The 13,171-nt window shown below is 40.6% G+C and overlaps 3 protein-coding genes and 1 long non-coding RNA gene across 5 annotated transcripts; 1 reads left to right on the forward strand and 3 right to left on the reverse strand.

Annotated features, from left to right (window-relative positions):
• Window positions 1–419: 419 nt before the first annotated feature.
• Window positions 420–10,199, reverse strand: vib (phosphatidylinositol transfer protein vib). Of its 2 annotated transcripts, none has more exons than XM_065865410.2 (9): window positions 10,070–10,199; window positions 9,607–9,662; window positions 3,194–3,224; window positions 2,997–3,108; window positions 2,787–2,938; window positions 2,275–2,355; window positions 1,994–2,103; window positions 1,751–1,930; window positions 420–1,098 (listed from the first exon to the last, which is right to left on the reverse strand). In XM_065865410.2, the coding sequence occupies exons 2-9, from the start codon at window positions 9,621–9,623 to the stop codon at window positions 960–962; spliced, it is 822 nt and encodes a 273-aa protein (XP_065721482.1). In that variant the 5' UTR covers window positions 9,624–9,662; window positions 10,070–10,199; the 3' UTR covers window positions 420–959. The 2 variants fall into 2 exon arrangements, with proteins under 2 accessions (XP_065721482.1, XP_016931173.1); XM_017075684.4 differs by lacking the exon at window positions 2,275–2,355 and adding an exon at window positions 2,583–2,660.
• LOC136117016 (uncharacterized) lies at window positions 8,641–9,207 on the forward strand. The gene is made up of 2 exons (XR_010654189.2): window positions 8,641–8,970; window positions 9,041–9,207. It is a non-coding gene; the product is annotated as an uncharacterized lncRNA (long non-coding RNA).
• Window positions 10,200–10,627: 428 nt separating the features above from the next.
• On the reverse strand, window positions 10,628–11,847 carry LOC108010747 (sodium/potassium-transporting ATPase subunit beta-1). Its single transcript, XM_017075674.4, has one exon. The coding sequence runs from the start codon at window positions 11,748–11,750 to the stop codon at window positions 10,707–10,709; it is 1,044 nt and encodes a 347-aa protein (XP_016931163.3). The 5' UTR covers window positions 11,751–11,847; the 3' UTR covers window positions 10,628–10,706.
• A 223-nt stretch (window positions 11,848–12,070) lies between these two features.
• Window positions 12,071–13,133, reverse strand: LOC108010749 (sodium/potassium-transporting ATPase subunit beta). The gene has a single exon (XM_017075676.4). The coding sequence runs from the start codon at window positions 13,085–13,087 to the stop codon at window positions 12,149–12,151; it is 939 nt and encodes a 312-aa protein (XP_016931165.2). The 5' UTR covers window positions 13,088–13,133; the 3' UTR covers window positions 12,071–12,148.
• Window positions 13,134–13,171: the final 38 nt, after the last annotated feature.

Genomic DNA, 13,171 nt, shown 5'->3' on the forward strand with positions numbered 1-13,171 from the left:
GGCAGTTTCCTAGTGTTGCTGTGGTGTGTTCGAAAACTTTTGAGAATGGGCAAATCCCGTTACAATCTTAGAATAATATTGCTCGCAGCCAGATAGCCCGATAGCCTATAATGCAATCGTAGCTCGCAGCGGTTCATAAATCATTCAAACTAACCCATGGAAGGCAACTGTTTGCTCAGTCAATCCAATCTAAGACCCTTCCCGCAAACTCTCCGCCAACTCGTGGTTATCTTGGGATTGGATTGTTACATTGACTTTTTGAAATGCAAATCAAATGCAGACCACAGATGCATAGCCAATGTATGCAAATAGACATGCCTATGTACATATTCTCAGAAAATCACATATTCAAAATGCACTCACCCCCTCTAAAGCCCTCCTCTCGTGATCGTTTCTCGGTTATTCATACAGGTCGGATGTTTGCGTTTAACTTTTTACATTAACTGTCATTTGGTTTATTTCACAATTTACAAAATGCAACTTAAACAATTGGATTTGACGTGAAGCAGGGCAGGGCAGGCCATGCGTGGAGCAGAGTACCGTCAACAGATGTCCTGTGTGTGTGTTTGCTCGGCATCCTGTAGCCTGGTTACATTTTACATACAGTGCAGTGGAAGGAACTTAACTAACTTACTGCGGTTGCAGCCGTTTCTCGGGCTCTTTAATTTGTTGTCGTGTGCTACACTAGAACTAAGCTTTGTTGCTGTTACTGCGGTTGTCGTACACTTGGTGTTTGCTCAGCTTGCCTTTTGTTTCACTTGACGCTGCTGTGGCTTCACATTGCTTTAATTTCGTTTCATTTTGTTTGCTTGGTGTTTGTTTGTATCGTAAATTTATTTATGCAATTTTATCTCAATTTCATTTATCTGTTTTGTTTTGCTTTGCTTTGTTTTGCCTTTTAGTTCTTGTTTTGCCTTGATTTTACATACACATAGTTTGTTTACAATTTTCTACTAGATTTAATCGGCGTCCGCGCGCATTCCCCGCACTTCGCCCACCTGCCGCGCCTTGTCCAGCTCCTCCTTCGTCTGATCCTCGATGGCGCGGATGTCCTCCATTGTTAGACCGTACCAGCGATCGGTTGAACAGAAAACTTGGCTGAAATGGGAAAGAGGAAGGATCAAAATCCGAATTTCCTTTCAAATCCATCGTACAATATTATAGGCAAGAAGTATAATCGTGTCTTTTAGAACTCTGACTCTGACTCTTTCCAACTGATTATTACAAAACATTCAGTTGGAATTTAGTTATCGCAAGTTATAAAGCATGCCTACGACGTATTTCTCTTATTTCATAAAATCACATTTTAGTAAAATGACTACTTTATTATACTACAATTAATTAAATTCCATTTCTGATATCTCACACACAAAAAATGTTATGGGTAAAACTGAACAATTCGGATAGCTACATAACTGAAAAAAGGTTAACAACTATTAAAAGAAGTTACGTTAATTATTTTTTTAAAGTTTTTATTATTAATTATTTAAAATTTTTTTTTTTCTACTTTAATTGAATAATACGTTGTGTGAGAGTAAATATCTCGATAGTCAAACTGACACTTTGATGGGTTAGGACCATTTAACTAATTTATTGGTGGATTTGACCAAAAAGTTTCTTGTGTGCATTTAATGGATTTCAGAAAGTTGATTTTGCCAAAGAGAAATATATACATCAGGCGTTTAAGTGCCATAGGGTCATATTTAGTAAAACAATTACTTATAAATTACATATTTAGTAAAACAATTACCGATGGAAGTTTGTAAAGAGGCGGCGCTCCGATTTCTGTATAAAATTCTCTACTCTTGTTTGCAGGCCGAACCATTTGAACTCGCACGTGACCAGCTTGTAGCAGGTCATGACAGGATCGACACTCTTTTTCCAATCGGCTCCCACCAGGGGACCGCGGCCCGTCTTCTTTGACTGGTAGCTGAAAGGATGATCGAAAGTTAACTTAAAAACTTCCAATGGAACATGCCACATTATCACTTACGTGGTTGGATCCTCATCGGGCTTGTAGTCCGCAGGCAGCACCGGATCGTTGGCAATGTCGATGTGCACCACATCTCGTATTTTCAGCTTATCCGGCGTCAGCTCGTGCACCTGCAAGGTCGAAAACCGGAGCAAAATATCTTAGAACCACTCATTTTAATCGGGATAAATGGAACATTTAAAGCGTTAACTACATAGACGTGCACATGGATCGATGGCGGTTCAAACTACAAAGCTGAACAGAGCAGACAGCAAATAAAATGAAATATAAACAAAACTCACGTTCTCAATAGTGCCAATGTCATTTTCTATGTGTTGCGAATATACATCTACTTTGAAGTTTTTATTCATATAACCAGGATTCTTAACCGAAAACCGAATGATTACCAAACCAAAACCAAATCAAGCCAAAAGAAAAGGGTTGTGGAATTTCGACAAAATCATATTGCATGTTGATCGAATGTGGTTAGTCGCGGACAGTTAGTTAGTTTTCACAATCAAATGCATGGATGAGATGAGTGGATGGATGTTGTGGAGAGAAAAGAAGAGAACACAAGTTAGTTAGATCATGCTTTGGTTCCTCGACTTACATTTTCTGAATCGCCCGCATCGCCGACGTGCAGCGTGTCGATGATTATTTTGAAAGCCTCTTTCATGAATTTGGGGTTCTAGAATTGTAATATAATCAGAGTAATCAGATGGGTTCACGTGAGTCGTTAACGGAACCGAGGATATCTTAGTTGGTTTTTATCTCCCACATTTGTACTTATTTATTATATAGCTCCCATGTTTACCGTGATAATCGTTCGACAATAGGGATAGGCATTCCATGCCTCCTCGTGGATCTCCAAAGAGCCCTTGGGTGCCAATAGTCTAATGTAGGCTGGAACTTTTGATTGCAGATGGTAGATCTTATATGTATATTGACCGGAATTGTATTTCCCACCTGCAATGAAATGAAATGATTAACCGGAGTTATTAATTACATATCGTAAATGACTTACCCAGCAGGGGGAAGTCTGTAAAGGGTTCGTTCTTTAACACCTCGATGCCCTCGCCGCCTCCCGTGTTCTCCTTTGACGCCTCGGCCACCGAGAATAATTGTGCAACTTGATACTGTAAAGCGGGAAGCAGAAAGTGGAGAGATGTGAAAGTTATTCTCTGCAAAAGGGCGGGCTTTTCCACCAGTCAACCCACTTACCTCTTCCACAGTCAATGGCAAAGTCACACGGCTGCAACGAGAACAAAAAACAATGACTGTGTCAGCAAGTGTATGCATAAAGGCTACACGATTTTAATTAAGTTTAATATAACAATTTTAATTAAATACCCGGCCCGCGTACAAAGGGCTGTTAAGTTAAGGGTATCAACTATATATACGGGGTATATCGGGTTAAGTCAGAGTGGGAAATATGAAAATAATTAACAATAACCAGGAAAATTCAATTAACAACCTGTTTTTATATCACTTTAAAGGGAACGTTATTCAGATTACGTTTCAGTACTAAGGTAAATCGAGATCCCATTGTGTAATCTGCAATCGAAGGGGTATAACGTTGGCAAACAATAAATGTCAGCAGCCTTTCATAGAAATAGTTTATGGGTTGACTGCATTCAATTTAATTTACTGCAGAATTTGTCCAATCTCGATTGCTTTACAGTTCGGTCAATACTATAAATGACTCAATTCGATAATTACATAATATAATAATAATAACTATATCAAACTGAGTATTGCAACTTGAAAGATAATTTAATTTTGCCTAATTGTTTGGGTTACTTCAATTTCCAAGCTGTATGGCCCACATTTTCATCAAATTTGCATAATTACTAGAACTCTACGCTGATTTTACAATGTCTGTGCAATGTACTCAAGCCCCAAAGTATGCAAACAAACTATCTGATGGCCACTTGCAAGAATGGCCATTTACAACTTAATCTGCAGGCAAACAATTGAAGTCGATTGATACTTGGCAAGATAAGATACAAACTAGTTGTCTTATTTAAATGAAAATCATGTCAAATTATTTTGAGTACTACTTAACCATGTCTGGCGAAGAATGTTACTTTCGCTGCACTATTTAAATATTTTTAATTAAAAGCTTACATAAGTGGGCCGTAGCATTGGCATTGCAAAAAAAAACCTAAAAAAGTGCTGGCAACATGAAAGTTTCAACATCCTTTTCTGATTTTATTTGCATGCATATAAGTTTGGGATCCCCAGACCCAAACCACCCACTTCCGGACCACATACTCATCCTCTAATTACCAAAAAGGGCCCGGATGCGGGGCAGGAAATGTTCTGGGAACGCATATAATTATGCCAGCCTTGAAACTTGTTCGCATCGCTTGACTTTTGTTGCGGTTTTGGCGGCGACAATTTAATTGCAAAAATTTTACCAGCTTCTGGGGGAGTATGGCATCAACGAAGAAGGAATGCTCTTTGGGGACATCATGAAATAGTTATTTAAAATGCATAAAATGGTTGTAAAAACTCCTTTAAAATATATTTTACTCTTTAAATAGTTCAAGTTTCAAATATTTAACTTCTAATTTTATCAATGACTTAAAATAACCGGGCAATATTTACATTTGAGGGTTAATGATGCAGATCAGTTTGTATTTGTTTCGCAGACTATTAAATCCATATTAAGATAGAAAGAATAAAATTGAATACTTAAATTCTTGAAGTGCATAGTAGAACTAATATAAAATGTGTATTAAAAAGATTGGTGTTTTTGCCTTGTGCCCTGGGAATTTACCACGCTTATGCTGAAGGTAAAATTTAGCTACAAACTGTAATCCAAGGAAAGTCAATAGTCAACGGCTTGGCAAATGAAATGTTTCCCGGCGAGTAAGGGCTAAATTGCTCCCCCGGTGCGAGGAAGCCTTGGCATGCATTCGCAAGGTGCGAACTGCGAACTAGAGCTCCTTGGCCATAAAGAACCTGAACCTGGCTTTATGGCCTGTCATCCGTTTCTCGCCTCCTCACACACATAATATAATACACAAAACACAAATGCCAAACAATGCGACAGAAGAAAACACGACACGACTCGAGAACAATCAAAGTGACGGGAGAAAGGAGAAAGTGAGGTCGGGGGAGGGAAATTCGGTGCTTTGTTTGCCGGGTGTCTTGCAGACGCAATTAACCTTTTTGGCCCACTGTTGACACTCGTAATGATGTGTTTCCTAATTGCCAGCCGACTCGAGCAACTGGTAGGCGTGGCACTTGGGAGCAAGCAAGGCTTTAATGTGGCCCACTCAAAAGTTGGCAAACTACGCGTCGCCCCTGAAAAGGTTAAAGTTCGCAGAGCAATGCTTTATGGGGGTGAGGGCGTGGAAAGCCCCTCTTTTTATGTTAAACTTTCGCCTGAGTTCATCTGGGGGATTTCCACAAACAAGACGGATGATTTAGCAGTGTGTGCGTGTAGCGGTGGCATGGGCCCCGAAAAGTTAGAACTATAAAGAGACTTAGACTTCGGGAAAGCTGTACCTTTGTTTTGCGCTGTTTAATTGTTAATGAACTTAGTGTGAACTCTACTTAATCACTGCATAATCAAAACGATGGGTTAAGGTTCTTAAATATCAAGTTCATCGGGGTGAAATAAAGACATCCGCTTAAGATAATTGATTAAACATTCATTAAACACAGAGTCTACAAGGCAAACTGTTTGTGTTTTGACTTTGAATGAACTAAAAGTAATTTTCTATCTCTTAAGGAGTATAGCTAACATTCTTTAAGTGATAATCATCAGCATATTTAATCCAACAATATCCTGAAATCATTCAATTATACAAACAGTATAACTTTTCTTTTCAACAACTTGCCACGCAGCATTTGTCGTTTAATCAAATCAGATTGTAAAACTTTTGCGCAAACAAATGGCCCATAAAAAATTCTTCTTCAGCCTTCATTTACCAAACTTTTTTCTTTAACAACAAAGAAGGCATATTATTACTGGGAAATGCTAACGAAACTCGTAAAATCTCGACAGACCAGAAGAAGAAAAATCGTTCGAAAATGGCGAAGGGCAAAAAGAGAAGCAGAACGTGTTGTGTCCCAATGAGTTAAGTAAAAATAAATAAATAAATTTCCATGAAATAGCCAAAACAACATCTAACTGGGTCGCATATCCCCAAATGCGAAAGATCAAACGATATGGACGGGTTTTCTGTGAATCAGAGCACAATTGGAGCAATGAAGAAATTATGCAAAAACAGAAACATAAAAGAAATCACCACATATGAGAGGAGTAGTACGGTCAGGAAGGGGAAAAACAACAGCCAGAGAATATTGAAGAACTCATAATGAGACCAAAGTTGCCGAAAGAAACACTCGGGAGACCCCGCATTCAACCCTCTTTTGTGGCCATGAACAAGGGAAATTGTTTGCTCTTGTTGGCATAATTGAAAATGGAAAGTGATTGTTTGGGGCACTGTGTGTCCGCATCGGTAAGCGAGTGTGTGTGGGTGGGTCGAGGGGAAAGCTCTTGGCCAAGGCTCTTGTACTGGCCATCATTGAGGGCCGCCCACTGGCCACTGCCGCAATTGAAGGCCGAAGCCAAGTAATAATTGATTTAGCCGCAATAAAGATGTCACAGAGAGATTGCCCAGTGGACTCAATGAATACCAGAGCAACGAGTCATTGAAGCTTGAAATTAAAGCCCTTGTCTTAAGACTCTACCTGAAAACAATGCTATTAAATTGAAATTGTGTCAACATATTAGGAAATACTGATCTTGTTTTGAAATTTAAAATCTATTCTAAAAGTCTTTTATAAAACGTCATTTCTTACAAACAATATCTGATAATAATGTATAAAACTATCTAAACATGTTAAATTAAACTTATTATTTAAAGTTTCGTTTAACATACAACTTTTTTTTGGATAAACGAAGGCCAATTCAGGGACTATTTGCTTTGCGGCTAACCCCAATTGCGATTGTAGCATACTCCCCTATTTCAGTGCTGGCGCTTAGCCGCAGTCACACTCAATTACCAACCATTTTCGAAACAATCGAAACCTCACACTCTGCAAATGTATAATGAGTACAGTGCCGTTGCGAAGTAATACTACGGACACAACCCGAAAACCAAACGTTGTGTGTTATCTTATCTCGGTACATAAAAAAAACACAAATGGCGGAACTAAATTGGAGCTCGTGCCATTTTCAAATTGATTGTGGGATGGTCGAACGATGGGGGAAGTGGAAAGGGACGTGCTGTATCTGACGGATACATATGTGGGGTACAAAGTGAGCCAATCAGTTGGGGCAGTAAAAGTCACGCTACAGCTGGTTTTTTTATGACGAGTACCGTCGAGGACTGACATTGAAAACAACAAGGTTTTGCTTTCAGAGATCAAAGTTGGGAATGTTTAAAGTTGAAAAACCATGCACTCCATAATAATAATATGGCCTATAAAGGGGGTAAATGAGTCTGTCTAGAGGTGTGAAATAAGTACAGTAAAACTGTCACGTAGAAAGTACATGGAAATCTTCTTTAGTTACTTCACAACATGAAACTCATTGTTTCATGATATTAATTTATTTTAAAAAAGAATTATCTTGTTCAGTCCTAATTACCCATTTAATTGCATTAATATTATCCAATTTAATGGCCCGATTGCTATTAGACAACTTAAGCCGCATTGTTTGTCCACAATCAATTGTTATTCCAAATCCATTACCCACATTTCTATGTCAACAAACAAAGTGCAGCACTTAAAGCCTTATTGTAAACAATAAAACGCAATATCAGATCAAACATGCAAAGTGCAGCCTATCACACTCTGTTTTTGTAACTTTTCTGCTGCTTTTAAATCATTCGGCCACTTTGCCCCCTGGCCATTTAAAATTGTTTATCAACCTGCAGCAACCTGCTCTGGCACGCGTTGCCTTTATTTCCACCTTTATTTTTCATTTAATGATGGTGCTGAAATTTTCATTGCCAAATGGTTTACATTCCACCAGCCGGCAGGCGAAAAAATGCGAAAATCTGGCAGAAAAAAACATTTTGATATGCAAATGCTAAAGGCTTCGTGTGGGGATTACGACATCGAGAACAATTAAACATTAATGCCCCACATGAAGATTGCCTGTCAACTTATGGGTGTTTTAAAACCTGAAATGCCGTTAAAGACTCTTACAAAAAGCTTCATTGTATAGTAAAACTCAGTGACCTTAAATGACCCTCATGATCCTTAAAAGGGGGTATAAATTCTGTGTTAAAATTTCACTATCCTTTGTACTTTTGGTTGGTATACGGATGGAAAAAATTTCTTTAGCACCCCTTTATAAGATATGTATGTTTGCCCATATGGGAAATATTAAAAGCTTAAATTCATTTTATTAATAATCTAAATTATATGCATTATTTTTTTCATTTGTGAACAACTTGTATATCAATTGTTAAAGATAGGGTCTTTAATATTTAGGTTATTCATTTTTGAAATAAAAAATATAACTCATACTATAATCTTGACTCGTTTTTGAAAAACAAAGTTTATTTTCATTTAGAACTGTATACTTCTCCATTTTTAAAACCTTAATCCAACAAATGTTTCAATAAGTATTAAAAGCTCTACAAAGCGCAAACACTTATCAATCAATTATCAGTAATAGACTCTCTTTATATTCAATCGGCGTTTAATAATCAGTTTGATGTGAAAGATTGTGTAAGAGACGCCTATAGAAAACGAAATAAAATGATAAGAGTGAGATTGTCTGTTTGAGTTTTCAATTTCAATCTCATGTGCAATCTGCTCAGACTTTCCTCGCTTTTCCGTCAGCTGTCAAAAAGTCAAATGCAATTATAAGCCGGGCCATTTGGTATCAGACTTTTGGCAATTTCCGTTAATAAATTAAAAGTATCATTGCCAAAATGGATGGGAATGAGCAGGAGGAGAACGTGAGGCATTTGCAAATGAGAAGAGTGTCACCTGGTGTTTCTGAACCAAAAAGGATTCCAGATGCAGTGAGTCGGTTTAATGGGGTTTACGCAACGACCTTATCGCACTTAACAACTTGTTTGATTAAAATCGCAGTGCCGAAAGCCGAGAAGAGAGTTATGGAAATAGAGAGAGGCGCAAAAGAGAGTGACTCACTGAAAAAGGCAATATCGACAACGTGGCGTCGCCGAGCGACTGAAATCATTATCTTTATTTTTGTAATACCTTTTTTTTTGATGACTCAAAGGAGTTTCCAAAACTAATTAGCAGTCAGAAATCTTAAAAAATAAGCTGGATTACGTAGCTTCGAAAGCCAACTTAAGACTCGTTACGTCATCGCCACAGCTGCAAAATACCTGAGATAGAACGAGATGGCTGGAGGGGGAGGGGGCGGGGACGGAGAATGAGGCTGATAAGAAAAGCATTATTTTGTTGTTGCGGAAAATGCCCGCAAACTTAAATACAACAAAAGCAACTACAGAGCGAGAGAGAGAGAGTAAGAGAGAGACTCGTGTCACGTCACGCTGAGACAGAGAGAGGGAAGGAAAGAGAGAGCGTAAAATCGATTTGTCACAAATAATTTGCGGCTTGCCCAACTTTTTAGGCTTTTTAGCCCATAATAATGACAGGTTAAAGGTAAATCTTGGCCATTTCATACTCACAATTCTTTGATCTGCATCTTTGCCAATTGTTATCCGGTATTTTCCTGCTTGATTCGCTGCGAGAGAGTACAAAATACAAAATTAGATTTAATGCGAATTGGCTGGCGTGTTTTATATATACGCAAGTATATAACTTATTATTTCCAAATGTAAATGCACTGGCACTCGACGACGCTTAACCTTCGCACGCACTTTCTATATTTAATTTAAATATCTGCCAAAACCACCGAGGTGTTGCTGTTTCGCTGCCAAATCGGCTGCACTCGAACTTTTTGTTTATGTTTGGCTAAATTAGCGGCGTTTAGCTTGCCAACTTTAATTCTAATGGCGTTTTTTTCTCCAATTGTCGGCTAAAAACACGAGTCATACGCACGCACACAAACACACACGCACACTTGCGGGCGGAATATCAATCGCAATTTATGCGATTCGCCGCTGATTTAATACTCAGATGATGACGTACAATTGGGGAATGCGTTGGGCCTGGTATCGGGATCTTTTCGCGCTGGCAAATCGGCGGCAGTAATAAATAAGTAATGAGTTTTTGTTATTAAGTTACTGCGTGTCGGAGCGGAGCTAAAATTCGATGTTCATGCAAAACACTTCGATTCCGATAGGCCGCGTATCGATTTTGTACGGTCACACTTGGTGGTGGGCGCCGTCCGTCGCTGACCATCGATAGCAGCTGCGATGAGACCAGGGATGGTGCGCTACCGAAACTTATTGGGGGAACTCCCGTTGCTCAACTGGATTTTTATTTACATTTAAATTTCAAAACTATCTGTTTTAAAAGCCTACTTGATATTTAAAAATCATTTTCAAATCCTCCAAAACATTTTAAAACAAAGAAACATTTTTAAATTTACAAATATATTTGGCTAAATTTACTAACCAACAGTTAAAATACATTTAACAAAATGAAATATATCATATTATAGACAACTACTATAAAATTTTAAATCAATTTGTTTTGGAATAGTTACACAGACAATGATTTTTAGAACAGTACATGGCACACATTAATTTGGATCCCTGTTTCAAAAAGAGCTCTGTTCAAATGAATAACTAGCAAGGTTTTTAAGAGATTCTTTTCAATTCATTTAGCTTGGTGGCTCCGTCATAGGCTCGGCCTTGGCTTCATCCAAATTTCTATCCTTCGCATCGTCCTCTTTGGGCGGTGCGGGGGGCAATTCCAATCCACCGCGACGATCTTCGGGTTTGATCTCCGGTTGGGTGGCCATGGGCACAGTGACCACTGAGGCAGCTGTGGTGTTCATTTCGGCTGGCGGATCAGCTCTCTCCATGGCAGTATCCACTCGCACGTGCATGGCGAACTTGAGTTGACCCTTGCCCTGGAACTTGTTATCAATGGGAATGTTGCGGGCCCAGACCTTGCAGCTGAAGTGGACCTCGGAATTGGTGGGCATATTGTTCATCTGGACGGCCACCACGCGCTGCACGCCCGTCATCTTTTCGGAGGCCTCGTAGTAGGGTCCCGGAAAGAACACTATCTCCGGCTGGGGTCCCTTGGTCACCTCACAGGTGATCCAGATCTTCGGCGTGGGGCCGTACTTCCTCAGGGTTTCGTCAAGGCCCGAGGGCACCTCCTTGGGCAGATCGTCCTGAGTGTCGTATGTTTCCGGCTGGAACCCAATCACCTTGTTCAACTTGATGAAGACGCACGGCTGGCGCGATACGTAGCCCCACATTTCGTCCTGGTTGCACTCGTTGAAGAACTCAATGGCATCGTCGTTAAGTTTGTTCAAAAATGCGTCGATGCCGTCTGCGATTGGGATGACCTCGCCCATTAGGTGCTCGTAGAAGGAGATCGCAGAGGAATTATAGGGCACCATCGACAGACCCGGCGGACCCTTCAACCAGCGCGGTTTATGCGGATCGATGATCGCCAGCATGAAGATGCCAATCCAAAAGGCCACTATAAGGATTATTATGCTGTACAGGACCAGATAGAAGCCCACGATCCGAAACCAAGCCCAGGCAGTACGACCAAACAGCGTGTGCTCGTCTATGTCGAAGATCCGCTTCGACCACGGAAGGTCCTTCTTGCGCCGCTTCTCCTGCTCCCTGCGGAACTGCTTGACCAGCTTGTAGTCCCCCGCGGGCACCATCACGTCCTCGGGCATCCTGGTGTCTGGTTTAGATCTCCGTTCTAACTACGTAATTAAAATATATTCTAAAATCGATCTGTAGTTCTCGCTCTCTGTGAAATTTAAAGCAGAGTAAGGTGAAAATGCCTTGTTTTTAAGGAAATATAATTATTTTATCGCGAATATTTTGAAAATAGTTAGGAATTCGACATATGGTACAAAAATAATATTAATTCCGTAATTTTTGATGTGTTTTTTTCGTAACACATGAAATTTTTAAACAATTCGGTATCATTTTCTCCGCCGCCTCACGTACAGTGTACACAAACAGCAGTAAGCTGACTATAATCCATAATTGCATCTATAACTATTAGTTTATTGATATCATAGTAATTCGTTACATCATTAGAAACAAAACAGGATTGTTGATAGGTTCATTCGTACCACTCGTCTAGTAACAATGGAGTTGTTGGGTGAACAGGTCCCGTCCGACGAACATGAAATCTGACGGAACCCATGTAGAGCGGGATGTTCTTGGCCCACACCTCACACTTAATAAAGATGTCCGTGTTGGGCGGTATGTTCTTGAACTGAACGCCAATGATCCGTCTAAGGGCGGGATCCTCTGTGTAAGTACTGGTCTCATCATCCGCCGTAAGATTCACAAAGACATTCTTAGTGGCAAACAGATACTCCGCGTCGAAAAAGCGTTCCGGCACAAATTCAAACTGAACGTCCAACCCCTCCTCCTTCTTATGACGGCAGTGCACCCAGATGCGGTTCATCCGTGCCTCCAAGCCCAAATCCGACAAGTAGTTGTACAGCTCATCCGGCGCGTGATCGGGCAGAGTGATGCCGTGGTCATAGGTAATCGCCTCGAAGCCCAGTGCCTGGGTGAGCTTCAGCAGGACGCAGGGCTTGCCACTGGCATAGCCCCAGGAGTCGTCCAGGTTGCAGGCCATCAGGCGCCTTTGGCCTTCGAGGCCATACCGCTCCACCGCTCGCGACATCTGTCGCCGAATGGCGCCCAACTCACTCTGGTTCTCATCGCTCCACACGATATGCTTCACGTCGCCTACCCACTTTCCAGGCACTGCGCAAAGGCCGGGGAACTTTTTGGAAATCGGCATATCAGGGGGTAATCGGTATGCCATTACCAGCAGGGCCATCCCGCCAGTGAAAGTCGCGAGCAACACGAAGAAGACAATGAAGTAGAGCACCAGCTTGGCTATGCGAGACGGGGTCATGTCGGGCATCGCGACATGGGTGCGAATGGAGCGCCTGAAGAGATACTCCTCCACCCGTCGATCCCTGCGACGCCGAAGTCGTCCAACTTCGTAGGGTCCAGAGTACACTATCGCCTCGTTCGGCATCAAAAAAATGTGTGCCTTAAATCTTTTAATAAACACTTTTTATACATATGTATGAGGGATTTGGGCAAGCTTGCTTTGAGTATT

The sequence above is a fragment of the Drosophila suzukii genome, chromosome 3 (assembly GCF_043229965.1).
Source record: "Drosophila suzukii chromosome 3, CBGP_Dsuzu_IsoJpt1.0, whole genome shotgun sequence".
NCBI classification, from domain to species: domain Eukaryota; kingdom Metazoa; phylum Arthropoda; class Insecta; order Diptera; family Drosophilidae; genus Drosophila; species Drosophila suzukii.

Bases quoted from the DNA above. Each gene is read 5' to 3' on its own strand.
- vib (XM_065865410.2), bottom strand. The intron at 3,109-3,193 runs GTAAGTGGGTTG...CCCGCTTTACAG, and splicing joins TGCCATTGACTGTGGAAGAG to TATCAAGTTGCACAATTATT. The intron at 2,939-2,996 runs GTAAGTCATTTA...ATTTCATTGCAG, and splicing joins TACAGACTTCCCCCTGCTGG to GTGGGAAATACAATTCCGGT.
- LOC108010747 (XM_017075674.4), bottom strand. From the start codon at position 11,750: ATGCCCGAGGACGTGATGGTGCCCGCGGGGGACTACAAGCTGGTCAAG.
- LOC108010749 (XM_017075676.4), bottom strand. From the start codon at position 13,087: ATGCCGAACGAGGCGATAGTGTACTCTGGACCCTACGAAGTTGGACGA.